This window comes from Hyla sarda, chromosome 8 (assembly GCF_029499605.1).
Source record: "Hyla sarda isolate aHylSar1 chromosome 8, aHylSar1.hap1, whole genome shotgun sequence".
NCBI lineage: Eukaryota > Metazoa > Chordata > Amphibia > Anura > Hylidae > Hyla > Hyla sarda.
In genome coordinates, this window is record NC_079196.1 from 88,383,192 (window position 1) to 88,410,260 (window position 27,069).

A 27,069-nucleotide genomic window follows, 5' to 3' on the forward strand; every position below is an offset into this window, starting at 1 on the left:
CACTGTGAGTATCCTGACCTGTGTCTGTCCAGGTTGTGGAGCTTGATTTTCTTGTATCCGTTTTTATAGAGTTCATGTTTGCTGATCTGAGTTTATAGCACATGCACTGATCATAGAGTACATGATCACTGATCTAGTGTTTCCTCTGTGCTTTACCATTGGTCTATAGTGTCCTCTGTGCTTACTCTCTGATCTGTGTCCTCTGAACTAGTATGCATTTATGTTAGTATTTATATCCTGCCTGGAATATCTGTTCTGGTTTTTGAATTCCTGTTTCCTTCTGACCTGTCCCGGACATGTGCTGTACATTAGTGTACTACTATGCCCATTGCACTTTAGCGCAGGGAGGAACCAGCTCCAAGTTGTCAATCCACTGTTTTGGGTGGATGGGCAAGTAGGCAGGGAGAGTTTTTCTAGGGTCATTTTAGAGCTCACTCTCACTGTCCACCCCAACCCCCCCCCCCCCCCCAGTCATGACTTATACTCTGAATAATTGTAATTTAGCAATTTAAAGGTTAAATATGTTTTAAAAATCAGCTCTGTTCACACTGGTCACTCTCTGCACAGGATCCATGACAGATGGAACTATTTTGTCATAATCACCCAAGATTAAGATCCATTCAGAGATCCATTATAATACCTTGTTCTCTCCATGTAGTGCTACTTTTTAAAACCACAGCCTGACAAAGATTAAGGGTATGTTCACATGGCAGAATGTCTGTGCAGAATTCTTCCTGAATATTCGGCACGAACATTCCGCTGCAGCAGAGCTCCAGTGATTTCTTTGGGATTATGTCGCACTGTGGACTCGGTGAAACTTTCGCTGCAGATGTTTCTGCTGGGGAAATCCCGATTCCAGTGTCCGCAGAAAGAATAGACTTGTCTATTCATTCTGCCGATTTCACTTAGAAATGCATTCCTGTCTATAAGACTGCGCATTTCTGAGCAGTCTTAGCGCCCACCGGACTTTCAAATGTGCCGAATGTCTGTCCGTGTTTTCCGGGCTAACTTTCTGCACATTTTCCTACTGTGTGAGCATACCCAAAAAGAAAATTTTCATGTAGGAAAATGTATCCCCTATCTAAAGAATAGGGCATAAGTGTCTCATTACAGGAGGTCTGACAGATGGGACCCTTCGCGATCTCCTGTACAGCACAATCTCCTGTACAGCTCTTCCATAGAGATGAATGGAGGGTGCATTCTGACCCCCACTCCATGCACAAGGGGATCGCAAGGAGACCACTGTACCGGAGATCACAAGGGATCCCTGCAGTCCGACCCCCTTCGATCAGACACTTATCCCCTATTCTTTGCATGAGGGAGAAATTGTACTACATGAGACTTCTCCTTTAACTGAGCATAAACAAAGAGTTTTCAAATATATATATATATATATATATATATACTGTATAGATTTGTATATGTAATATAAATACAAAATATACTCATACAATTACTATATATATATATATATATATAAAAAGCAAAATCATCGGTAGTTGCAGTATCTTGTAATACCTTTTTTATTGGACTAACAAGATTTTGTAGAGACAAGCTTTCGGGATTCCTCCCTTTATCAAGTCATAAGCATTTCTGAGCTCACAAGGAGAAAACACAGGTTTTATCTCACAAAATATGCAGGGGTTAAAACAACATTAGTGGAGAATGGACATTAAGTTGGGCCATAAATTGTATAGCAATAGGACGATAGATACAGATAAGGATGAGGAGGGGGGGGGGGGCTGGAGAGCAGAGGTGAGAATAGTGGTTACGCTGGACAGACAATTATACTATAGAGCCATAGACTGAAGATAAGACTAGACAGGGGAGGGGGAGCAGGGGTGTGATGGTGTTAGAGCAGGGAGAGAGTAGAGAGTTTAGCAAAGGTTATAGGAAATTTTGATAATGGGATAAGAAGCTTAAATCCACATTAAGTCCTCTGTTCTTGGAGTCATAAAGAACTATCATTTTGGCTTCAAATGTCTTTCTTTCCTGGGTGTTCTTGAAGTTTCCTTTCAGGATCTTGATTTTGAGGTCCTGTAGGGAGTGACCTGTTTGAGTGAAGTGGTGTCCAACTGGGGTGCAATAGTCCTTTTCTCTATGGTTGTTGATGGACGATCTGTGGAGGTTCATCCTTTTGTTGAGTGGCTGACTGGTCTCACCAATGTAACATCCCAGGTCACACTTGGTGCATTGTATCATGTAGACTACATTCTCTGTGGTGCAGGAGTATTGCCCCTTGATGTTGTATGCCTTGTTGTTGTGGGAGGCCTCAGAATTTGTGCAGATGTGTTGACAGAGTTTACAGCGCGGTTTGGCGCAGGGTTTGGTCCCATTGTCTGTATCTGATGTGTCTGTGGGTAGTTTCCTATTGACCAGTTTTTGTTTTAAGTTGGGTGGTTGTCTGAAGGCCAAGATGGGTGGTTCAGGAAAGATTTGCTTTAACACCTCATCTTCTGCTAGTATTGGCTGCAGGTCTTTGATGATTTTGCGTATTTCCTCAAGGGTGGGATTGTATGTGGCTACCAGTGGTATGCGTGATGAGGTTTGTTTCTCTCTGTATTGCAGCAGGTGTTCACGTGGTGTTTGAAGAGCAGAGTGGATTTTCTTATGGATGGTCCTTGGTTTGTAACCTTTTTGTTTAAATTTCTCAGCTAGCGTTTGTAGATGTGTGTCTCTGTCATCAGGGTTGGAGCAGATGCGGTGGTACCTGATGGCTTGGCTGTATATTATGCCTTTCTTGGTGTGGGACGGATGGGAACTTGAATTGTGTAGATAGCTGGATCGGTCTGTGGGCTTTCTGTATACAGATGTCTGTATTGTGTCCTTGTTTATAGTTACAGTGGTGTCCAGAAAGTTTACACTTTCTGTAGAGAAGTCCATTTTGAGTTTGATGGATGGATTAAATGTGTTGAAGGCATCATGAAATTGTTTGAGTTTATCCTCTCCTTCAGTCCAAACAATGAAAATATCATCAATGTATCTGTAGTATCTGTAGGGTTTGTGAATTTGGGTATTCAGGAATCGCTCTTCAAGGTCAGCCATGAACAGATTGGCATATTGTGGTGCCATCTTGGTCCCCATAGCAGTTCCCATCGTCTGTAGGTATATTTCATTGTTGAAGCTGAAGTAGTTGTGTGTGAGAATGAATTCTATAAGTTTGGTGATGATCTGAGGGCTGTATTTCTGGTTGTGAGTCTGGGAGGAGAGGAAGAGTGAGCAGGCCTCAATTCCATCTCTGTGTGGGATGTTACTATACAGAGATTCTACGTCCATTGTTACCAATATGGAGTTGGCAGGCAAGTTCGTAATCTGACTCAGTTTGTTAAGAAAGTCAGTGGTGTCCTGTATGAAGCTGCTGGTGCGTGTAACAAAGGGTTTTAGTGTGTTTTCTATCAAACCAGATATCTGTTCAGTTAGTGTGTCCATACCTGTTATTATTGGTCTGCCAGGGTTTCCAGATTTGTGGATTTTTGGGAGCATGTAGAATGTCCCTGTTTTGGGATCGGTGGGTATGAGTGTCTCTAATCCTTTTTGTGAGTCCTTTGGGAAGGATTGAATCAATTTTCTTAGTTCCATGGTGAATTCTTTGGTGGGGTCTTCTGTCAGTTTCTTGTAGTATGTAGTGTCTGACAATTGTCGGTTTCCCTCTTTGATGTAGTCCTGGGTGTTCATGATCACTACTGCTCCTCCCTTGTCTGCTGGTTTGATTGTGATGGCTTGATTGTTTCTTAAGTTTTTGATGGCCTCTCTTTCCAATACTGAGAGGTTGTAGTAGGTTTTATGGTGGTGTTTAGTGACTAAGGATGCTGTTCTTAGTCTGAAGCTTGCAATGTAGCTGTCCAGTTTGCTGTTACGTCCTGGTGCTGGGGTGAAGTGGGAATTCTTTTTCTTGATGTTGTAATCCAAGGTGGTAGTGGTTGTGTTCCCTTTGTCATGAAAGAATTCTTTAAGTCGTAGTCTTCTAAAGAATTCTTCCAAGTCTGAGTATAGTTTAATGTCATCTAGTTTGGTGCTTGGACAGAATGAGAGTCCTTTAGAGAGAACAGATCTCTCAGGCTTGGAAAGTTCATAATCTGAAATGTTTATAATTCCAGAGTTGTCTGTATTGATGTCAGGCGTAGTTGTGGGACCATTGGTTGTTTCAGTCCTTCTATTGTTTGCAGTGATCCTAATATTCCTCTCTGTTTGGTGCTTGTAGAAATTTTGGGAGAGTTTGCCCAGTTTCTTATTTTTCTTCATGAAAAGATCTCTTATTTGGTGGTTGTGGAAGTTTTGCATATCCATTCCCACTTGTTTGGCCATGTGTTGATCCTGTTCTTGTAAAAACTGAAGTAGGGATGTTTTTGTATTTTGAATGTCTTGTATTTTCCTGTATAGAAGGTGGATAAGATGGTTCCTAAGTTTTTCGCTGGTGCGTTGGCAGAGATCTTGAGCATATTGCGAGTTATGCGTTGTAGCAACTGGATTTTTGATCCTTAATCCCTTGGGGATGAGTCTTCTTTTCTTACAGTGAGACAAGAAGTATATATCACTGTGAAGCTGTGTTTCCTTTCTGGTGAGCTTGAAGATTTTCGTTGTTAAGCGGCTGTATGCGGTATCTTCCATAGTAGATTAGTTAGGAGTAGCCGTATTAGTCCAGTGATGCAAAAAGCAAAATCATCGGTAGTTGCAGTATCTTGTAATACCTTTTTTATTGGACTAACAAGATTTTGTAGAGACAAGCTTTCGGGATTCCTCCCTTTATCAAGTCATAAGCATTTCTGAGCTCACAAGGAGAAAACACAGGTTTTATCTCACAAAATATGCAGGGGTTAAAACAACATTAGTGGAGAATGGACATTAAGTTGGGCCATAAATTGTATAGCAATAGGACGATAGATACAGATAAGGATGAGGAGGGGGGGGGGGGCTGGAGAGCAGAGGTGAGAATAGTGGTTACGCTGGACAGACAATTATACTATAGAGCCATAGACTGAAGATAAGACTAGACAGGGGAGGGGGAGCAGGGGTGTGATGGTGTTAGAGCAGGGAGAGAGTAGAGAGTTTAGCAAAGGTTATAGGAAATTTTGATAATGGGATAAGAAGCTTAAATCCACATTAAGTCCTCTGTTCTTGGAGTCATAAAGAACTATCATTTTGGCTTCAAATGTCTTTCTTTCCTGGGTGTTCTTGAAGTTTCCTTTCAGGATCTTGATTTTGAGGTCCTGTAGGGAGTGACCTGTTTGAGTGAAGTGGTGTCCAACTGGGGTGCAATAGTCCTTTTCTCTATGGTTGTTGATGGACGATCTGTGGAGGTTCATCCTTTTGTTGAGTGGCTGACTGGTCTCACCAATGTAACATCCCAGGTCACACTTGGTGCATTGTATCATGTAGACTACATTCTCTGTGGTGCAGGAGTATTGCCCCTTGATGTTGTATGCCTTGTTGTTGTGGGAGGCCTCAGAATTTGTGCAGATGTGTTGACAGAGTTTACAGCGCGGTTTGGCGCAGGGTTTGGTCCCATTGTCTGTATCTGATGTGTCTGTGGGTAGTTTCCTATTGACCAGTTTTTGTTTTAAGTTGGGTGGTTGTCTGAAGGCCAAGATGGGTGGTTCAGGAAAGATTTGCTTTAACACCTCATCTTCTGCTAGTATTGGCTGCAGGTCTTTGATGATTTTGCGTATTTCCTCAAGGGTGGGATTGTATGTGGCTACCAGTGGTATGCGTGATGAGGTTTGTTTCTCTCTGTATTGCAGCAGGTGTTCACGTGGTGTTTGAAGAGCAGAGTGGATTTTCTTATGGATGGTCCTTGGTTTGTAACCTTTTTGTTTAAATTTCTCAGCTAGCGTTTGTAGATGTGTGTCTCTGTCATCAGGGTTGGAGCAGATGCGGTGGTACCTGATGGCTTGGCTGTATATTATGCCTTTCTTGGTGTGGGACGGATGGGAACTTGAATTGTGTAGATAGCTGGATCGGTCTGTGGGCTTTCTGTATACAGATGTCTGTATTGTGTCCTTGTTTATAGTTACAGTGGTGTCCAGAAAGTTTACACTTTCTGTAGAGAAGTCCATTTTGAGTTTGATGGATGGATTAAATGTGTTGAAGGCATCATGAAATTGTTTGAGTTTATCCTCTCCTTCAGTCCAAACAATGAAAATATCATCAATGTATCTGTAGTATCTGTAGGGTTTGTGAATTTGGGTATTCAGGAATCGCTCTTCAAGGTCAGCCATGAACAGATTGGCATATTGTGGTGCCATCTTGGTCCCCATAGCAGTTCCCATCGTCTGTAGGTATATTTCATTGTTGAAGCTGAAGTAGTTGTGTGTGAGAATGAATTCTATAAGTTTGGTGATGATCTGAGGGCTGTATTTCTGGTTGTGAGTCTGGGAGGAGAGGAAGAGTGAGCAGGCCTCAATTCCATCTCTGTGTGGGATGTTACTATACAGAGATTCTACGTCCATTGTTACCAATATGGAGTTGGCAGGCAAGTTCGTAATCTGACTCAGTTTGTTAAGAAAGTCAGTGGTGTCCTGTATGAAGCTGCTGGTGCGTGTAACAAAGGGTTTTAGTGTGTTTTCTATCAAACCAGATATCTGTTCAGTTAGTGTGTCCATACCTGTTATTATTGGTCTGCCAGGGTTTCCAGATTTGTGGATTTTTGGGAGCATGTAGAATGTCCCTGTTTTGGGATCGGTGGGTATGAGTGTCTCTAATCCTTTTTGTGAGTCCTTTGGGAAGGATTGAATCAATTTTCTTAGTTCCATGGTGAATTCTTTGGTGGGGTCTTCTGTCAGTTTCTTGTAGTATGTAGTGTCTGACAATTGTCGGTTTCCCTCTTTGATGTAGTCCTGGGTGTTCATGATCACTACTGCTCCTCCCTTGTCTGCTGGTTTGATTGTGATGGCTTGATTGTTTCTTAAGTTTTTGATGGCCTCTCTTTCCAATACTGAGAGGTTGTAGTAGGTTTTATGGTGGTGTTTAGTGACTAAGGATGCTGTTCTTAGTCTGAAGCTTGCAATGTAGCTGTCCAGTTTGCTGTTACGTCCTGGTGCTGGGGTGAAGTGGGAATTCTTTTTCTTGATGTTGTAATCCAAGGTGGTAGTGGTTGTGTTCCCTTTGTCATGAAAGAATTCTTTAAGTCGTAGTCTTCTAAAGAATTCTTCCAAGTCTGAGTATAGTTTAATGTCATCTAGTTTGGTGCTTGGACAGAATGAGAGTCCTTTAGAGAGAACAGATCTCTCAGGCTTGGAAAGTTCATAATCTGAAATGTTTATAATTCCAGAGTTGTCTGTATTGATGTCAGGCGTAGTTGTGGGACCATTGGTTGTTTCAGTCCTTCTATTGTTTGCAGTGATCCTAATATTCCTCTCTGTTTGGTGCTTGTAGAAATTTTGGGAGAGTTTGCCCAGTTTCTTATTTTTCTTCATGAAAAGATCTCTTATTTGGTGGTTGTGGAAGTTTTGCATATCCATTCCCACTTGTTTGGCCATGTGTTGATCCTGTTCTTGTAAAAACTGAAGTAGGGATGTTTTTGTATTTTGAATGTCTTGTATTTTCCTGTATAGAAGGTGGATAAGATGGTTCCTAAGTTTTTCGCTGGTGCGTTGGCAGAGATCTTGAGCATATTGCGAGTTATGCGTTGTAGCAACTGGATTTTTGATCCTTAATCCCTTGGGGATGAGTCTTCTTTTCTTACAGTGAGACAAGAAGTATATATCACTGTGAAGCTGTGTTTCCTTTCTGGTGAGCTTGAAGATTTTCGTTGTTAAGCGGCTGTATGCGGTATCTTCCATAGTAGATTAGTTAGGAGTAGCCGTATTAGTCCAGTGATGCAAAAAGCAAAATCATCGGTAGTTGCAGTATCTTGTAATACCTTTTTTATTGGACTAACAAGATTTTGTAGAGACAAGCTTTCGGGATTCCTCCCTTTATCAAGTCATAAGCATTTCTGAGCTCACAAGGAGAAAACACAGGTTTTATCTCACAAAATATGCAGGGGTTAAAACAACATTAGTGGAGAATGGACATTAAGTTGGGCCATAAATTGTATAGCAATAGGACGATAGATACAGATAAGGATGAGGAGGGGGGGGGGGGCTGGAGAGCAGAGGTGAGAATAGTGGTTACGCTGGACAGACAATTATACTATAGAGCCATAGACTGAAGATAAGACTAGACAGGGGAGGGGGAGCAGGGGTGTGATGGTGTTAGAGCAGGGAGAGAGTAGAGAGTTTAGCAAAGGTTATAGGAAATTTTGATAATGGGATAAGAAGCTTAAATCCACATTAAGTCCTCTGTTCTTGGAGTCATAAAGAACTATCATTTTGGCTTCAAATGTCTTTCTTTCCTGGGTGTTCTTGAAGTTTCCTTTCAGGATCTTGATTTTGAGGTCCTGTAGGGAGTGACCTGTTTGAGTGAAGTGGTGTCCAACTGGGGTGTCATACAGGACACCACTGACTTTCTTAACAAACTGAGTCAGATTACGAACTTGCCTGCCAACTCCATATTGGTAACAATGGACGTAGAATCTCTGTATAGTAACATCCCACACAGAGATGGAATTGAGGCCTGCTCACTCTTCCTCTCCTCCCAGACTCACAACCAGAAATACAGCCCTCAGATCATCACCAAACTTATAGAATTCATTCTCACACACAACTACTTCAGCTTCAACAATGAAATATACCTACAGACGATGGGAACTGCTATGGGGACCAAGATGGCACCACAATATGCCAATCTGTTCATGGCTGACCTTGAAGAGCGATTCCTGAATACCCAAATTCACAAACCCTACAGATACTACAGATACATTGATGATATTTTCATTGTTTGGACTGAAGGAGAGGATAAACTCAAACAATTTCATGATGCCTTCAACACATTTAATCCATCCATCAAACTCAAAATGGACTTCTCTACAGAAAGTGTAAACTTTCTGGACACCACTGTAACTATAAACAAGGACACAATACAGACATCTGTATACAGAAAGCCCACAGACCGATCCAGCTATCTACACAATTCAAGTTCCCATCCGTCCCACACCAAGAAAGGCATAATATACAGCCAAGCCATCAGGTACCACCGCATCTGCTCCAACCCTGATGACAGAGACACACATCTACAAACGCTAGCTGAGAAATTTAAACAAAAAGGTTACAAACCAAGGACCATCCATAAGAAAATCCACTCTGCTCTTCAAACACCACGTGAACACCTGCTGCAATACAGAGAGAAACAAACCTCATCACGCATACCACTGGTAGCCACATACAATCCCACCCTTGAGGAAATACGCAAAATCATCAAAGACCTGCAGCCAATACTAGCAGAAGATGAGGTGTTAAAGCAAATCTTTCCTGAACCACCCATCTTGGCCTTCAGACAACCACCCAACTTAAAACAAAAACTGGTCAATAGGAAACTACCCACAGACACATCAGATACAGACAATGGGACCAAACCCTGCGCCAAACCGCGCTGTAAACTCTGTCAACACATCTGCACAAATTCTGAGGCCTCCCACAACAACAAGGCATACAACATCAAGGGGCAATACTCCTGCACCACAGAGAATGTAGTCTACATGATACAATGCACCAAGTGTGACCTGGGATGTTACATTGGTGAGACCAGTCAGCCACTCAACAAAAGGATGAACCTCCACAGATCGTCCATCAACAACCATAGAGAAAAGGACTATTGCACCCCAGTTGGACACCACTTCACTCAAACAGGTCACTCCCTACAGGACCTCAAAATCAAGATCCTGAAAGGAAACTTCAAGAACACCCAGGAAAGAAAGACATTTGAAGCCAAAATGATAGTTCTTTATGACTCCAAGAACAGAGGACTTAATGTGGATTTAAGCTTCTTATCCCATTATCAAAATTTCCTATAACCTTTGCTAAACTCTCTACTCTCTCCCTGCTCTAACACCATCACACCCCTGCTCCCCCTCCCCTGTCTAGTCTTATCTTCAGTCTATGGCTCTATAGTATAATTGTCTGTCCAGCGTAACCACTATTCTCACCTCTGCTCTCCAGCCCCCCCCCCCCTCCTCATCCTTATCTGTATCTATCGTCCTATTGCTATACAATTTATGGCCCAACTTAATGTCCATTCTCCACTAATGTTGTTTTAACCCCTGCATATTTTGTGAGATAAAACCTGTGTTTTCTCCTTGTGAGCTCAGAAATGCTTATGACTTGATAAAGGGAGGAATCCCGAAAGCTTGTCTCTACAAAATCTTGTTAGTCCAATAAAAAAGGTATTACAAGATACTGCAACTACCGATGATTTTGCTTTTTGCATCACTGGACTAATACGGCTACTCCTAACTAATCTACTATGGAAGATACCGCATACAGCCGCTTAACAACGAAAATCTTCAAGCTCACCAGAAAGGAAACACAGCTTCACAGTGATATATACTTCTTGTCTCACTGTAAGAAAAGAAGACTCATCCCCAAGGGATTAAGGATCAAAAATCCAGTTGCTACAACGCATAACTCGCAATATGCTCAAGATCTCTGCCAACGCACCAGCGAAAAACTTAGGAACCATCTTATCCACCTTCTATACAGGAAAATACAAGACATTCAAAATACAAAAACATCCCTACTTCAGTTTTTACAAGAACAGGATCAACACATGGCCAAACAAGTGGGAATGGATATGCAAAACTTCCACAACCACCAAATAAGAGATCTTTTCATGAAGAAAAATAAGAAACTGGGCAAACTCTCCCAAAATTTCTACAAGCACCAAACAGAGAGGAATATTAGGATCACTGCAAACAATAGAAGGACTGAAACAACCAATGGTCCCACAACTACGCCTGACATCAATACAGACAACTCTGGAATTATAAACATTTCAGATTATGAACTTTCCAAGCCTGAGAGATCTGTTCTCTCTAAAGGACTCTCATTCTGTCCAAGCACCAAACTAGATGACATTAAACTATACTCAGACTTGGAAGAATTCTTTAGAAGACTACGACTTAAAGAATTCTTTCATGACAAAGGGAACACAACCACTACCACCTTGGATTACAACATCAAGAAAAAGAATTCCCACTTCACCCCAGCACCAGGACGTAACAGCAAACTGGACAGCTACATTGCAAGCTTCAGACTAAGAACAGCATCCTTAGTCACTAAACACCACCATAAAACCTACTACAACCTCTCAGTATTGGAAAGAGAGGCCATCAAAAACTTAAGAAACAATCAAGCCATCACAATCAAACCAGCAGACAAGGGAGGAGCAGTAGTGATCATGAACACCCAGGACTACATCAAAGAGGGAAACCGACAATTGTCAGACACTACATACTACAAGAAACTGACAGAAGACCCCACCAAAGAATTCACCATGGAACTAAGAAAATTGATTCAATCCTTCCCAAAGGACTCACAAAAAGGATTAGAGACACTCATACCCACCGATCCCAAAACAGGGACATTCTACATGCTCCCAAAAATCCACAAATCTGGAAACCCTGGCAGACCAATAATAACAGGTATGGACACACTAACTGAACAGATATCTGGTTTGATAGAAAACACACTAAAACCCTTTGTTACACGCACCAGCAGCTTCATACAGGACACCACTGACTTTCTTAACAAACTGAGTCAGATTACGAACTTGCCTGCCAACTCCATATTGGTAACAATGGACGTAGAATCTCTGTATAGTAACATCCCACACAGAGATGGAATTGAGGCCTGCTCACTCTTCCTCTCCTCCCAGACTCACAACCAGAAATACAGCCCTCAGATCATCACCAAACTTATAGAATTCATTCTCACACACAACTACTTCAGCTTCAACAATGAAATATACCTACAGACGATGGGAACTGCTATGGGGACCAAGATGGCACCACAATATGCCAATCTGTTCATGGCTGACCTTGAAGAGCGATTCCTGAATACCCAAATTCACAAACCCTACAGATACTACAGATACATTGATGATATTTTCATTGTTTGGACTGAAGGAGAGGATAAACTCAAACAATTTCATGATGCCTTCAACACATTTAATCCATCCATCAAACTCAAAATGGACTTCTCTACAGAAAGTGTAAACTTTCTGGACACCACTGTAACTATAAACAAGGACACAATACAGACATCTGTATACAGAAAGCCCACAGACCGATCCAGCTATCTACACAATTCAAGTTCCCATCCGTCCCACACCAAGAAAGGCATAATATACAGCCAAGCCATCAGGTACCACCGCATCTGCTCCAACCCTGATGACAGAGACACACATCTACAAACGCTAGCTGAGAAATTTAAACAAAAAGGTTACAAACCAAGGACCATCCATAAGAAAATCCACTCTGCTCTTCAAACACCACGTGAACACCTGCTGCAATACAGAGAGAAACAAACCTCATCACGCATACCACTGGTAGCCACATACAATCCCACCCTTGAGGAAATACGCAAAATCATCAAAGACCTGCAGCCAATACTAGCAGAAGATGAGGTGTTAAAGCAAATCTTTCCTGAACCACCCATCTTGGCCTTCAGACAACCACCCAACTTAAAACAAAAACTGGTCAATAGGAAACTACCCACAGACACATCAGATACAGACAATGGGACCAAACCCTGCGCCAAACCGCGCTGTAAACTCTGTCAACACATCTGCACAAATTCTGAGGCCTCCCACAACAACAAGGCATACAACATCAAGGGGCAATACTCCTGCACCACAGAGAATGTAGTCTACATGATACAATGCACCAAGTGTGACCTGGGATGTTACATTGGTGAGACCAGTCAGCCACTCAACAAAAGGATGAACCTCCACAGATCGTCCATCAACAACCATAGAGAAAAGGACTATTGCACCCCAGTTGGACACCACTTCACTCAAACAGGTCACTCCCTACAGGACCTCAAAATCAAGATCCTGAAAGGAAACTTCAAGAACACCCAGGAAAGAAAGACATTTGAAGCCAAAATGATAGTTCTTTATGACTCCAAGAACAGAGGACTTAATGTGGATTTAAGCTTCTTATCCCATTATCAAAATTTCCTATAACCTTTGCTAAACTCTCTACTCTCTCCCTGCTCTAACACCATCACACCCCTGCTCCCCCTCCCCTGTCTAGTCTTATCTTCAGTCTATGGCTCTATAGTATAATTGTCTGTCCAGCGTAACCACTATTCTCACCTCTGCTCTCCAGCCCCCCCCCCCCCTCCTCATCCTTATCTGTATCTATCGTCCTATTGCTATACAATTTATGGCCCAACTTAATGTCCATTCTCCACTAATGTTGTTTTAACCCCTGCATATTTTGTGAGATAAAACCTGTGTTTTCTCCTTGTGAGCTCAGAAATGCTTATGACTTGATAAAGGGAGGAATCCCGAAAGCTTGTCTCTACAAAATCTTGTTAGTCCAATAAAAAAGGTATTACAAGATACTGCAACTACCGATGATTTTGCTTTTTGCATCACTGGACTAATACGGCTACTCCTAACTAATCTATATATATATATATATATATATATATATTCATATGAGTGTTATCATCAAAACCAATACCCCACGCAGATAGCAGATGTGAAAAATATGAGAATAATTTATCATGTTCACCCATTACTACCTGCCTCAGGCAATGTTTAGTAATATAGCACATACAAAAAGGGGAGGAATTTATTTCTGAGCTGGTGTGCAGAATTTCTAGGATATCGCTAATAGTTAAAGAAGACCTTCCCTGATCTTTCTCATGTAAGTTAGCTGTGACATTGGATCATTAAACCACATAACTTTGTACTTTGTTATTGCATTTGCAGTTGCAAAACACACAAATGGTTTGGTCAGAAATAGGACACATAAAATAAAGTTTATAGGCTAATTAGGTTTCTTAAATGACCTTTTTCCTGGTTTTCTTCCCTTCTCTGTCACTCAGATGGACTAATGATTGAAGGTCTCAGCATGGTTGGTAAAGGTCTTTTAAGGAAATTTTACATCAGAATTCACACTAATCCTGATCATCTATTTTATTAAAGGGGTACAGTGCTCTCTGCTGACATTACAAGCACAGTGCTCTCTGTTGACATCTCGGTCCATTTTAGGAACTGTCCAGAGCAGCATATATTTGCTATGGGGATTTTCTCCTACTCTGGACAGTTCTTAAAATGGACAGATATGTCAGCAGAGAGCTCTGTGTTCCACAAAGAATATAATTTCCTCTTTAGTATTCAGTAGCTAATAAGTACTGGAAGGATTAAGATTTTTTTAATAGAAGTCATTTACAAATCTGTTTAACTTTCTGGCACCAGTTGATAAAAAAAAAAAAAGTTTTCCACCCCTTTAATGGTTTCATTCATCTGGCAAAAACAGAGGAACCATCAGATAGATCCTACATTAATTATGGGAACAATAACACACAAGGAGCAGAGTATATAGAACAATAGAAGACAAAAATTTTCCAAAGCAGGTTATTTTATGTTTAATTTTTTTTTTCTTCATTATAGCCATATGAGGGCTAGTTTTAGCTTGGCAAATTATATTTATAATGGTATTACTTTTAAGTACATTACTACACAGTATTTTCTGAAGGGAGAATATAGAATACCATCATTTTTATATTTTTGGGGGGGTTGGCTTTTTGAGTTTTGTTATAAAAAATTTTCAGTAAGGGATACAAATGAGATGTTCACCTCATTCTGCAGGTTGCTATGCCTATAACTACATTCACAATACAGAATTTTTGAGTGGAGAAAGCCTCCCAATGCTTTCAATGGGATTCTGCTGCACCATGTCTGGATGGTCCTACTGCTGTTGGATTTCGGCGGTGGTTGTTGCTTTGTAGTGTGAATGTAGCCTCACTGCAATATTAATAGTATTAGTATTAATGTAGTCTTATGTAGGACTTTTGCACAATATATATATATATGTGTGTATATATATATTTTTTTTAAAGGCTATGAGGTTGAAATATGAAGATGAGATATGAGGTCGGGATATGAGAACGGGATATGATGACAAGAAATGAGGATGAGATATGAAGATGGTATATCAGGATGGAATATGAGGACAGGATATGAAGACCGGATATGAGTATGGGATATGAGGTCTGGTTATGAGGACAGAATATGAGGATGGGATACATAAATAGGATATGAGGACAGGATATGAGGATTGAATGCGAGGATATGGATATGTGTGTATATATATATATTTTTTTTTTAAAGGCTATGAGGTTGAAATATGAAGATGAGATATGAGGTCGGGATATGAGAACGGGATATGATGACAAGAAATGAGGATGAGATATGAAGATGTTATATCAGGATGGAATATGAGAACAGAATAGGAAGATGGGATATGAGAATGGGATATGAGGTCAGGTTATGAGGACAGGATATGAGGATGGGATATATTAGAATGGGACATGAGGTCAGAACAAGTTATGAGTACAGGGTATGAGGTCGATATATGGGGATGGGATAAGAGGTTGGGATATGAGGATGGGACATAAGGATGAGATATGAGGATGGGACATGAGGTCATAACAAGATATGAGTACAGGGTATGAGGTTGAGATATGGGGATGGGATATGAGGTTGTGATTTGAGGACAAGATAAGACAACAGCGCGATCCACTTCTGTCTTTGGCACATTTTCTGCTGCAGAAAGTCTGCAATGAGTGTTCCTATCCTAAGTAAGAATGGTCCATGTGAGCTGGGTTAACACTAGATTTCATGTTTAAGCTCAGTGTCTACGATCCTGGTGCATATGCCAGAAGTATCCATTGTACTAGACATAAGCTAAAAGAGTTTCTTTTTGGTATACCGTATATTGCTGAATTGTGTCAGCACACCTGAAAATGTAGTCGACAACAATTCTGTATGCAAAGTCATTATAGTGGTATATGTTTTGGGGAGTCTACAGCAGATGTACAGTTGGGGATCAAAAGTTTGGGCACCCCAGGTAAAAAATTGTATTAATGTGCATAAAGAAGCCAAGGAAAGATGGAAAAATCTCCAAAAGGCATCAAATTACAGATTAGACATTCTTATGATATGTCAACAAAAGTTAGATTTTATTTCCATCATTTACACTTTCAAAATAACAGAAAACAAAAAATGGTGTCTGCAAAAGTTTGGGCCCCCTGCAGAATTTATAGCATGCACTGCCCCCTTTGCAAAGCCGAGACCTGTCAGTGTCATGGATTGTTCTCAATCATCATCTGGGAAGACCAGGTGATGTCAATCTCAAAGGTTTTTAATGCCCAGACTCATCTGACCTTGCCGCAACAATCAGCACCATGGGTTCTCCTAAGCAGTTGTCTAGAAATCTGAAACTGAAAATAGTTGACGCTCACAAAACTGGAGAAGGCTATAAGAAGATAGCAAAACGTTTTCAGATGTCAATATCCTCTGTTCGGAATGTAATTAAGAAATGGCAGTCATCAGGAACAGTGGAAGTTAAAGCAAGATCTTGAAGACCAGTAAAATATCAGACAGAACAGCTCGCAGGAGTGCAAGAAAAACAATTCAAAACCCACGTTTGACTGCACAATCCCTCCAGAAAGATCTGGAGAAACTTGAGTTGTGGCACACTATTCCTCTATAAAGAGATACTTGGACAAATTTGGTCTTCATGGAAGAGTCATCAGAAGAAAACCTCTTCTACATCCTCACCACAAAAATCAGCGTTTCAACATTGCAAATGAACATATAAACAAGCCTGATGCATTTTGGAAACAAGTTCTGTGGACCGATGAGGTTAAAATTGAACTTTTTGTCCAGAATGAGCAAAGGTATGTTTGGAGAAGAAGGGGAACAGAATTTAATGAAAAGAACCTCTGTCCAACTGTTAAGAATGGGGGTGGATCAATCATGCTTTGGGGTTGTATTGCAGCCAGTGGCACAGGGAACATCTCACGAGTAGAAGGAAAAATTGATTCAATAACATTTCAGCAAATTTTGGATGCTAACTTGATGCCATCTGTGAAAAAGCTGAAGTTAAAGAGAGGATGGCTTCTACAAATGGATGATGGTCCTAAACACACCTCGAAATCCACAGGAGATTACATCAAGAGGCGTAAACTGAAGGTTTTTCCATGGCCTTCACAATCTCCTGACTTCAACATAATTCAAAATCTATGGAGAGACGTTAAATGAGCAGTGCATGACAGACAGCCCAGAAATCTCAAAGAACTGGAAGAATGGGCAAAGATACCTCAAACAAGAATTGAAAGACTCTTGGCTGGCTACAAAAAGCGTTTACAAGCTGTGATATTTGCCAAAGGGGCAGTACAAGATATAAACTCTGCAGGGTGCCCAAACTTTTGCAGATGCCATTTTTTTTCTGTTATTTTGAAAGTGTAAATGATGGAAATAAAATCTAACTTTTGTTGACATATTATAAGAATGTCTAATCTGTAATTTGATGCCTTTTGGAGATTTTTCCATCTTTCCTTGGCTTCTTTATGCACATTAATACAAATTTTTACCTGGGGTGCCCAAACTTTTGATCCCCACTGTATTCAACCGAGTGGAATACAGTTGTATTTATCTGGAAAATAAATCCTACGTATATGTCAGGGAATTTTCACAACACATTGCCCTGGATATACACACCAAACATGGTGTATACAGAACTTAATCTAGATTCCACATATCTCACACAATTCTATATTACTGCGGTGGATAGACTCACCGGAGGTCGGTCACACTGTAAAGTCCAGTTTTCTTTGGAAATTCATCCTCAACATTACAGCCCATAGTTTTGCAGAACTGAAAAATCTAAACAGGGAAACACTCAGCTAACTTCCCTTCTGTAGCTGGACGGAGCAGCTACAGAAAGCTGAGTGTTTACCTGGTGTCTCCTAGGAGAGTGGGGTAGGGCTATAGTGACTAAACTAGTAATATGCTGTTCCTCTCTGCTAATCCTGCTTCAACCAGGGAAACTCAAATCACTTATATCAGTGTTTTCGAAACAAAGTACCTCCAGCAGTTACAAAACTACAACTCCCAGCATGCTGGAAGTTGTAGTTTTGCAACAGTTGGAGGCACACTGTTTGGAAAACACTGACTCATACTGTGTGTATGTGCAGTTGTATTTTTTATGAAAATCATAAACCTGTAAGTTGGAAAAAAATAGCCTAACTTTATTTCTTTATTTCTTTATTTATATATTTATATTTTTCCATTTCTGAAACAAACTGTGAAATAGCCATGCAGTGCCTCAACAGATGGGCAAATTAATTTAAAAAAAGTAACAGAGAGATGAAAGTAAACGTAAACCAGCAACTAACAAACAAGTGGTAGTATATGTTATCCAAATATACACAGTAAAAGACTGAAACATTCAACGTTAGTTGGCATAAGGGTGATAAAAAAAAAACGTAGCCTGGAATCTTCTCTGTTCTGAACTGCTCAACTAATTTGCATTGGCGATGGGAGAAATTGTGCATTTTTGGTGTGATTTGATGGATCCTGTAAATCCAAAACACATATTGCGCACTGAATTTTCATGTAAACAGTCTAATGTTCAACTTGTTTTTTTTTCCTACATTTTTTTTTACTGAAAAAAAAAAAATTCCACAAGAAAACTGCCCTGTCATTTTACGCTCCCAAGATGCAGTTTTTGTGCATTTTTTCAAAGATAATGGGTTTTGGTGTAGGCATTTGTTACGCCGAGCGCTCCAGGTCCCTGCTCCTCCCCGGAGCGCTCGCGGCGTTCCTCTCTCTGCAGCGCCCTGGTCAGACCCGCTGACCGGGAGCGCTGCACTGACATTGCCGGCAGGGATGCGATTCGCATAGCGGGACGCGCCCGCTCGCGAATCGCATCCCAAGTCACTTACCTGTCCCGGCCTCCGGCTGTCATGTCCTGGCGCGCGCGGCTCCGCTCCTTAGGGCGCGCGCGCGCCAGCTCTCTAAGATTTAAAGGGCCAGTGCACCAATGATTGGTGCCTGGCCCAATTAGCCTAATTAGCTTCCACCTGCTCCCTGGCTATAATACCTCACTTCCCCTGCACTCCCTTGCCGGATCTTGTTGCCTTGTGCCAGTGAAAGCGTTTAGTGTTGTCCATAGCCTGTGTTTCCAGATCTTCTGTTATCCACTTTGACTACGAACCTTGCCGCCTGCCCCGACCTTCTGCTATGTCCGACCTTGCTCTTATCTACTCCCTTGTACCGCGCTTATCTCAGCAGTCAGAGAGGTTGAGCCGTTGCCGGTGGATACGACCTGGTTGCTACCGCCGCTGCAAGATCATCCCGCTTTGCGGCGGGCTCTGGTGAATACCAGTAGCAACTTAGAACCGGTCCACCGACACGGTCCACGCCAATCCCTCTCTGGCACAGAGGATCCACCTCCAGCCAGCCGAATCATGACAGCATTTCTTTTTCTTGGCGTTTTTTCACTTGCGTATTTGATTCTTCGATCATGTGATTCAAGAATTCCTATTGAAGAAATGGGGAAATAAACACCAATGCTAAACCCACATGGAATTTTTTTTTTTTGGAAAACTGCCACTGAGCCCAAAACCACAGAAAACTATCAATGTTGAGTGAAAAAATTTCAAAGGAAAACATGCCACGTGGGTTTGGAATTTCATGAATCTCTATGGACATCCAGCTAACATCCGGCCACAGGGGTTTTTCCCCCAAAAAAGACAATGCAGCATTTGTGGCATTTTTGGGGAGGAAGTCCCAAAATATCCACCGAACCCAGCAAACTGGGGCCTGAAAGTCATCAAGTTTGCCAAGAACTGGACTTTTTGCCGGGGGCTGAGAGAAACATGGTATGTGCTCAGCAAAGATTACAACTATACATTACAAAGTTATATAACTTTATCATGTGCAGCCAGAGGTAATTTCATTTGGCTGAAGTTCTCCTTTAAGGAAACAATCCAACAATAAGAAAAAAATAAATCAGTGCCACAGTGACAGAGCTTCCTTATGTCACCGCTACTGTTTGCTAGCAACGGGACCCAGCAGAGAATCAGCGATGGTAAGGATGCTCCGCCCATGCCCCATTTCAGCCCAGGAATGGAAGACATGGAAGAAGAGAGTGGGAGAACGGGAGCACAGAGCGAGGCCAGGTAAGTATGGTTGTCATCAGTGTTACCTACCCTACCTGTCTGTACTGACAGGTTAGTACAGGTGAAACTGATGACAGATTTCCTTTAAGAAAGAGAACCACTTTAAGGCTTCACCTGTGAGGCCGGCACTATATTAGCCAACCAGGGTGGGGCTTGTAGCCTGTCTCTCCCCCTCCCGTTGTATGTGTGCATAGTCACACTGGAGCTAACCTGGGAGCAGTCTACAAGCCGGACCTGATGCTGCTGTAATTTGGTTCCTGGTTTTGCTTATCCTGCACAGGTAGGCTAGTTGTTAGGTCCCGTACCATTTGAGAACCCTTGGCGTTGGTGTGCGGGCTCAGATATGTCCTTCATATAAGGATATACTGGCTAATGTCTCAATTTTAACATCAATTTTGAGGGTTAGTTAATGTCATTGTTTACATCTACCACAGTAGTGAACCTATATTGTGGTCCACAAATGCAGGACCTCCACCCCAGCTCAAAGTGCACAACTGCACTTGGGGTCGAGGATCATCTGCCATTTTAGACCACATCGGTGAGTTTACATATTTATGTGTCCTCCTAGATGGTGTATATTTGTGCAATTTAATCGGGACTTGCATAAAGACGCAGTTGATAAATCGATGTACAGTACACTGCATAATCAGCTCTACCATACACAGTTACATAGAATTCCACAGTAAAACTTCTATCAAAAAGTATGCAAAAAAAAACAAAAATTGAAAACGGTGATAAATGTCCCCTATGTCCTTATATATTTCCATGATTATCAGTGTTGAGAGTGGACAGTGGAGGTATATTCTACTTAGAGTTTAACTTTACATATCATAATAAGCCAATAAACATCTTCATTGAAATTCCATTCATTTTCTTTCTCAGAGTCTAAATTGTCATCCTACTCGGACACACAGTGAGCATTCCTGACTAACCGCGTGCAGCAAAGGAAGGAGAATGTCTTCTGCTAACATCTGGTGCAGAAATGATTTGTCTACTAGCGCCTTTCTAATCAGCATCCTCTATTCTGTCTTCACAACACAACTAAATGCATAGTACATGATACAGATCAAGATGGTACATGCTTAAAGTGTAATACCGGGAGCTTTCTTTTCAAGGGCTGAAAATATTAGTGCCAACGAGAAATAAGACATTACACAGACCCTCTTCACATTGAAGTTAGTGCATGTTTGAGTGTAAAATTCACACACCTATTTTTAGCACTCATATGATCAGACATATCTCTACATAGCAGGAATGAGGATGAATACAGGCTTTCACAATATATATACAGTGGTCCCTCAACATACGATGGTAATCCGTTCCAAATGAACCATCGTTTGTTAAAACCATCGTATGTTGAGGGATCCGTGCAATGTAAAGTATAGGACAGTGGTCTACAACCTGCGGACCTCCAGGTGTTGCAAAACTACAACACCCAGGATAGCCGTTTATGCGGTGGCCCCGACATACAAAAGCATTGTATGTTGATGCTACCTTCAACATGCGATGGCCTCTGAGAGGCCATCGTATATTGAAATGATTGTATGTCGGGGCCATCGTAGGTGGAGGGGTCACTGTATATGTAGGAAGAAAGAATGTATATCCGCACTCACCATCGAGTTCAGCAATAGAAGCTCCTAAGTGGAATCAGCCATAGGTCCAGGAAGGCAAGATCGCTTTGTGCGCTCTGAGCACACAAAGCGATCCTGCCATCCTGGTCCTATGGCTGATTCCACTTAGGAGCTTCTATTGCCGAACCCGGTGGTGAGTGCGGATATGCATTCTTTCTTCCTACATTTATGATATTACAGTCTATCTGTCCATTTATCCTAGCACCACCACCCGGCCCCTCTATCTTTTTTCTGGCTCAACTGTGCATACTTACCCTGCTGAAGGTTATTAACCCTTGAATTGGACCTAGCATTTGGTGCCGTCCTTGCTACCTCTATCCACACACAATATATACATCATTCATGTTGTGGTGTAAAAACTTAAAGGGGTACTCTGGTGAAAACCTTTTTTCTTTTAACTCAACTGGTAGCAGAAAGTTAAACATATTTGTAAATTACTTCTATTAAAAAATCTTAATCCTTCCAGTACTTATTAGCTGCTGAATGCTACAGAGGAAATTCCTTTCTTTTTGGAACACTGATGACATCACAAGCACAGTGCTCTCTGCTGACATCTCTGTCAATTTTAGCAACCATACATAGCAGATGTATGATAAGGGCAGCATGGTGGCTCAGTGGTTAGCACTGCTGCCTTGCAATTCTGGAGACTTGGGTTCAAATCCCACTAAGGACAACAATAAATAAAGTGTTATTATTATAATAACATCAGCAGAGAGAACTGTGCTCGTGATGTCATCAGAGAGCATTCCAAAAAGAAAAGAATTTCCTCTGTAGTATTCAGCAGCTAATAAGTACAGGAAGGATTAAGATTTTTTAATAGAAGTAATTAAAAAATATGTTTAACTTTTTGACACCAGTTGATTTAAAAGAAAAAAGGTTTTCACCGGAGTACCCCTTTAATGCTACCCAGTATGATGAAAAGGGTGCTTTAGACATCAAAAACAGCTTACATTAGCGTGATCTGCAATGGCAAGAGATACTCAACCTCAAGTGCTGTTGTGCTGGGTGGAGCGCCTGCACTTGTGGTCCGTTGCTATTGGTAATCCCCAGCATAATATGCATACAATGGAGGATGCCTGCAGACGGTCACAAGTGCCACAATGGCATCCTACACCTGATAAACGTGTGGATGCATAAAACATTAAATCTCTTGCCATTGCAGGCCATGCTAATGTAAGCTGTTTTTGTCTAAAGTTTATACTAATGCACCCTTTTTTATCATACTGGGTAGCATTAAGGCTACGTTCAGACTACCGAAATTCCGCTTGCTAAAATGTATATTGTAGTGAATGGGTTTCCGTTCACAAATTCCCACTTTGGAATTTGTGAAGCGGAATTTGTGAACGGAAAATCCGCTTGGAAATTTCCGCCTGAAGAATGGGGTTGCTCTTTCTTCAGGCGGAAATCCGCGCGGAACACATTGCAGTCTATTGGAGACTGCAGTGTCCGTGCGGTCCTAGTGCCGACTGATTCAGCCAGTGCTGACCGCACTCGGAATCTCCGGGTGGAAATTTTCTGCCCGGAGATTCCGTAGTCTGAACCTAGCCTAAGGCTTCACCTGTGAGGCCGGCACTATATTAGCCAGCCAAGGTGGGGCTTGTAGCCTGTCTCTCCCCCTCCCATTGTATGTGTGCATAGTCACACTGGAGTTAACCTGGGGTAGGTGCACAACTGCACTTGGGGTTGAGTATCTCTTGCCATTGCAGACCACGCTAATGTAAGCTGTTTTTGACACATAAATATGTAGCAATATGTAATACAGATTTAGAACCGCGTCCAATTATTTAATCTTTTTGCCATAGACTGACTATTATACTAAACTATGTGACAAATATTAACTAAACTTGATCATTTTTAATTTTTTTCATATGCTTTTTCTAATTTTTTCTTTTTTCTTTTAGGACATATACAATTATAGTTTAAGATTTTCAAAGCATTTCTTCTTCACATAACCACCTCGATCAGAGGAAACAACTTCTGAAGGGAATTCAAAAGCTTTAGGGTCAGCCATAACACTTTATTAACCCTGGTAGGAAAATAATATAAAAAAAGAAAAATTGCCTAGAAACCTGTTTAAAAAATTAACATAAGAAGGCACTAACCCAGGAGGATAAGAGGGAAGTCAGTTCTGGGGGCCCACTGCGGGAAAACACCACAGGTCTGTGAAGAGCAGCTCTGTTTAGTATGAGGTAGAGAAGGAGTGCATGGTAGAGCAAGGGGGCATTTCTATATTTGCACAAAATGTGCAGATCTGTGTCTACAATAGACACCTGATGATAAATGTCCCCCATGAAGGTTATACTGTGATAAATTTCTTAAAGGTGTACTCCAGTGGGAAAAAAAATTCAAATCAACTGGTGCCAGAAAGTTAAACAGATTTGTAAATTAGTAATAAGCTAAAGAGCACGTACGTCCCAGGGTCCGGTTCACGGGGTGCTGGTTCTCAGCATCGGCACAGGTGTATGGCGCTTGGATTACTTCTATTTAAAAATCTTAACCCTTCCAGTACTTATGAGCTGTTGTATACTACAGATATGCTACAGAAAAATTTGTGAAGTTCTTTCCAGTCTGGCAACAGTGCTCTCTGCTGACACCTCTGTCCATGTCATTATTTATTTATTTTTGCTTTTTGTTTTTTTTTATGTTGAACGCATTTACAGGGGGAAGTATATATTCATTTCTTGAATTAATCACTTGGGTATAAAAAAGTCGAGTATTCTGGGAACATGTCAAGGAATCTGTAATGAATGTATTTAGCCGAAATCCAGTTGCAACATAGAAATGTTAAATTAGCTTTTATCTCCTTAGAACGCAGTCACATTTATAAAATTCATTCAGGATACTTTTCTGCTAATAAGGTGCAATGTATCCAGTAGTTACATGGTATACACATCATGACTATTCAGTCTTTATTTTCCTTCTAGGCACAGAAAAAGAAAAAAAATATATATATATATATATATCTACTAATTACTTACAGACCCTTAGGAAATATTCACTCCATAGACAAATGCTTTATAATTTTTAATTGAAAGTTTTATGTTACAGAAGCTGAAATTATGGGACATGGATCCTCCAGAAAAGCACATTTGTCATCAGTAAAAAAAAGGATTTTGTTTTCTGTGTGACTAGAATAGTTAGGAAGGAATCATAGTATGACTCCCTCTTCTGGTCATCCTCGGAGCTGCATAGACCAGGCTTTTTTGTCCATTTTACCAGTGCTGGAAAGAAGGAATGACAACTGCATATTTCACAAAAGAAAAACAAAACCTGCGGTGAATAGGCAACCTCTGCCTAACCTGCGACTGGTGCGCATAATTCTGATGTTTTATGTTCTTTGATTTATTCATAAGTTTTTCTCCTCTGATCAGCTGAGAATTTGTTATCCAGGTCAATGAAGTGTTTCATAGAAAAATATTAGAAATATAAAAGATCTGCACATTCTTAACAAGAAACTTAACTGTACCAAAACGTATGTTTAGACTAGATTTACGTGTAGGTGATAAATTGAAGGATAACTATCATGAAAAAAAAACTTAATAAGTGTTCGAGCGCTGGGCCCCCCACGACCTCCTGTTTAGAGCCTCGGCTATCCTATACAGCGGTGCGTCACAACCCCTCCATATAGTTTTATGGGAGAGCCGTTTGGCAATCTTCGGCTCTTCCATAGAACTATATAGAGCAGGTGTGGCGGCCCCTGCTTCGAGCGGGGTCGTGATTCGCTGCTGTATAGAAGAGCAGGGCCTCTACACAAGGGATCCGGGGGGGCCCCAGAGGTGAGGGAGCGGGGACAAAATTAGCATGTTGGCTGCCACCACCCACTGAGAGTTACTGCATAATGACCCGACAGTTACTAGGTTCTGCATACTGGGCAATAATGTGCAGTTTACAATCAATTTTCTGTTCCCCTACTAAGTAATATATACATTATTATGAGCCAGAAAGGATACATAATGGTGATACTATTGCCTCTTATATGCTTAGCAGAGAGATGGTGCATGTAAAGAATTATAAAATGATCTTCAATGTTGCATTATGATCAAGGCATCCTCGCCCACCCTATATCAATCAGGACATGTCAACCAAGGATATATTGTAGGGCACAAGGTGGGGTATAGGAGACAGTGTTCAGGGACACCTGGCAATTCAACTATATGGCACCTAGATCTTTAAAATCGTGGCTCTGACCTCATATATGCAGATAAGAAATGGAGGCATCATTCAACGCTTGAAAGCCCCATTGGGAATAATAACACCTTTATTTATATAGCAACAACATTTTTTGCAATACTGTACAAAGTTTGTCATTACTTAAATTGATCCCTGTCCCCATTTCAATTTATCTATATGTTTTGGAGTAAACTCAAACAAATCTGGAGGGAACAAACCTTTTGCAGATCTTGTCCATTGGTGGATTTGAACCTGAACCTCAACACTGCAAGGTAACAGTACAAACCATGCTGCTCAGAAAATGGGCAGAACATGCTCAGTCCACTCTATTTATTCAGGGCCACCGTTTCCTATCAATGGGATCAATGGGGAATTTGGAAACATTCAGCACCTTTTGTCATGTTTTTTTTTTTACTTTTCCTGACCAACTTTTAAAGAATTGAAAACTGGTGTACAAAGGCATGTACATGGGATGCATCAATGTGTGGGTAGGTAATATGTAAGAAAAAAAAAAAAAAAGAAGAAGAAAGAAAGAAAGAAAAGCGTATATGTGCAATGCACATATATCAGTAAAACAATATTCTAAAATGAATTATTAATCATTTTAGCAAATAATATACAATAATACATGGATGCAAAAAGACACAATTAAATTAAATTTGCTCTAACCAGTGCAACCTTCTACAAAAACATGAGGAGAGGATATAACCATTCTCAAGTGGACATGTACATAAATATTGGCAGGCATATATATGGCAGAAAAACTGTTAAAGGGGTTCTCCGGTGCTTACACATCTTATCCCCTATCCAAAGGATAGGGGATAAGATGCCTGATTGCGGGAGTCCCGCACCTGGGGACCCCCGGGATCTTGCACGCGGCACCCCGTTTTTAATCAGTCCCCGGAGCGTGTTCGCTCCGGGTCTGATTACGGGCGACTAAAGGGCCGGTGGCGTGTGACGTCACGCCTCCACCCCCGTGTGACGTCACACTCCGCCCCTCAATGCAAGCCTACGGGAGGGGGCATAATAGCTATCACGCCCCCTCCCATAGGCTTACCTTGAGGGGCGGAGCGTGACGTCACACGGGGGCGGGGGTGTGACGTCACACGCCGCAGGCCCTGTAGTCGCTCGTAATCAGACCCGGAGCCAACACGCTCCGGGGACTGATTACAAACGGGGTGCCGCATGCA

At 41.3% G+C, this 27,069-nt stretch overlaps 2 protein-coding genes across 5 annotated transcripts in view; one reads left to right on the forward strand and one right to left on the reverse strand.

Annotated features, from left to right (window-relative positions):
* Nucleotides 1–27,069, reverse strand: part of LOC130284175 (uncharacterized) — a 251,230-nt gene that overhangs the window by 193,384 nt on the left and 30,777 nt on the right. For 3 of the 4 annotated variants that reach the window (XM_056534269.1, XM_056534270.1, XM_056534271.1), the window contains exon 1: nucleotides 17,693–17,826. The exons of the other annotated variant lie outside the window; for it this stretch is intronic. In XM_056534269.1, coding sequence (XP_056390244.1) covers nucleotides 17,693–17,757 — 65 coding nt within the window. In that variant the 5' untranslated portion in view covers nucleotides 17,758–17,826. Of the gene's footprint in view, nucleotides 1–17,692; nucleotides 17,827–27,069 lie in introns of those variants that run through there. 4 annotated transcript variants of the gene reach the window in all.
* LOC130284174 (uncharacterized) lies at nucleotides 7,589–13,110 on the forward strand. The gene is made up of 2 exons (XM_056534268.1): nucleotides 7,589–7,714; nucleotides 10,259–13,110. Exon 2 carries the CDS (start codon nucleotides 10,339–10,341, stop codon nucleotides 13,057–13,059), a length of 2,721 nt encoding a protein of 906 aa, XP_056390243.1. The 5' UTR covers nucleotides 7,589–7,714; nucleotides 10,259–10,338; the 3' UTR covers nucleotides 13,060–13,110.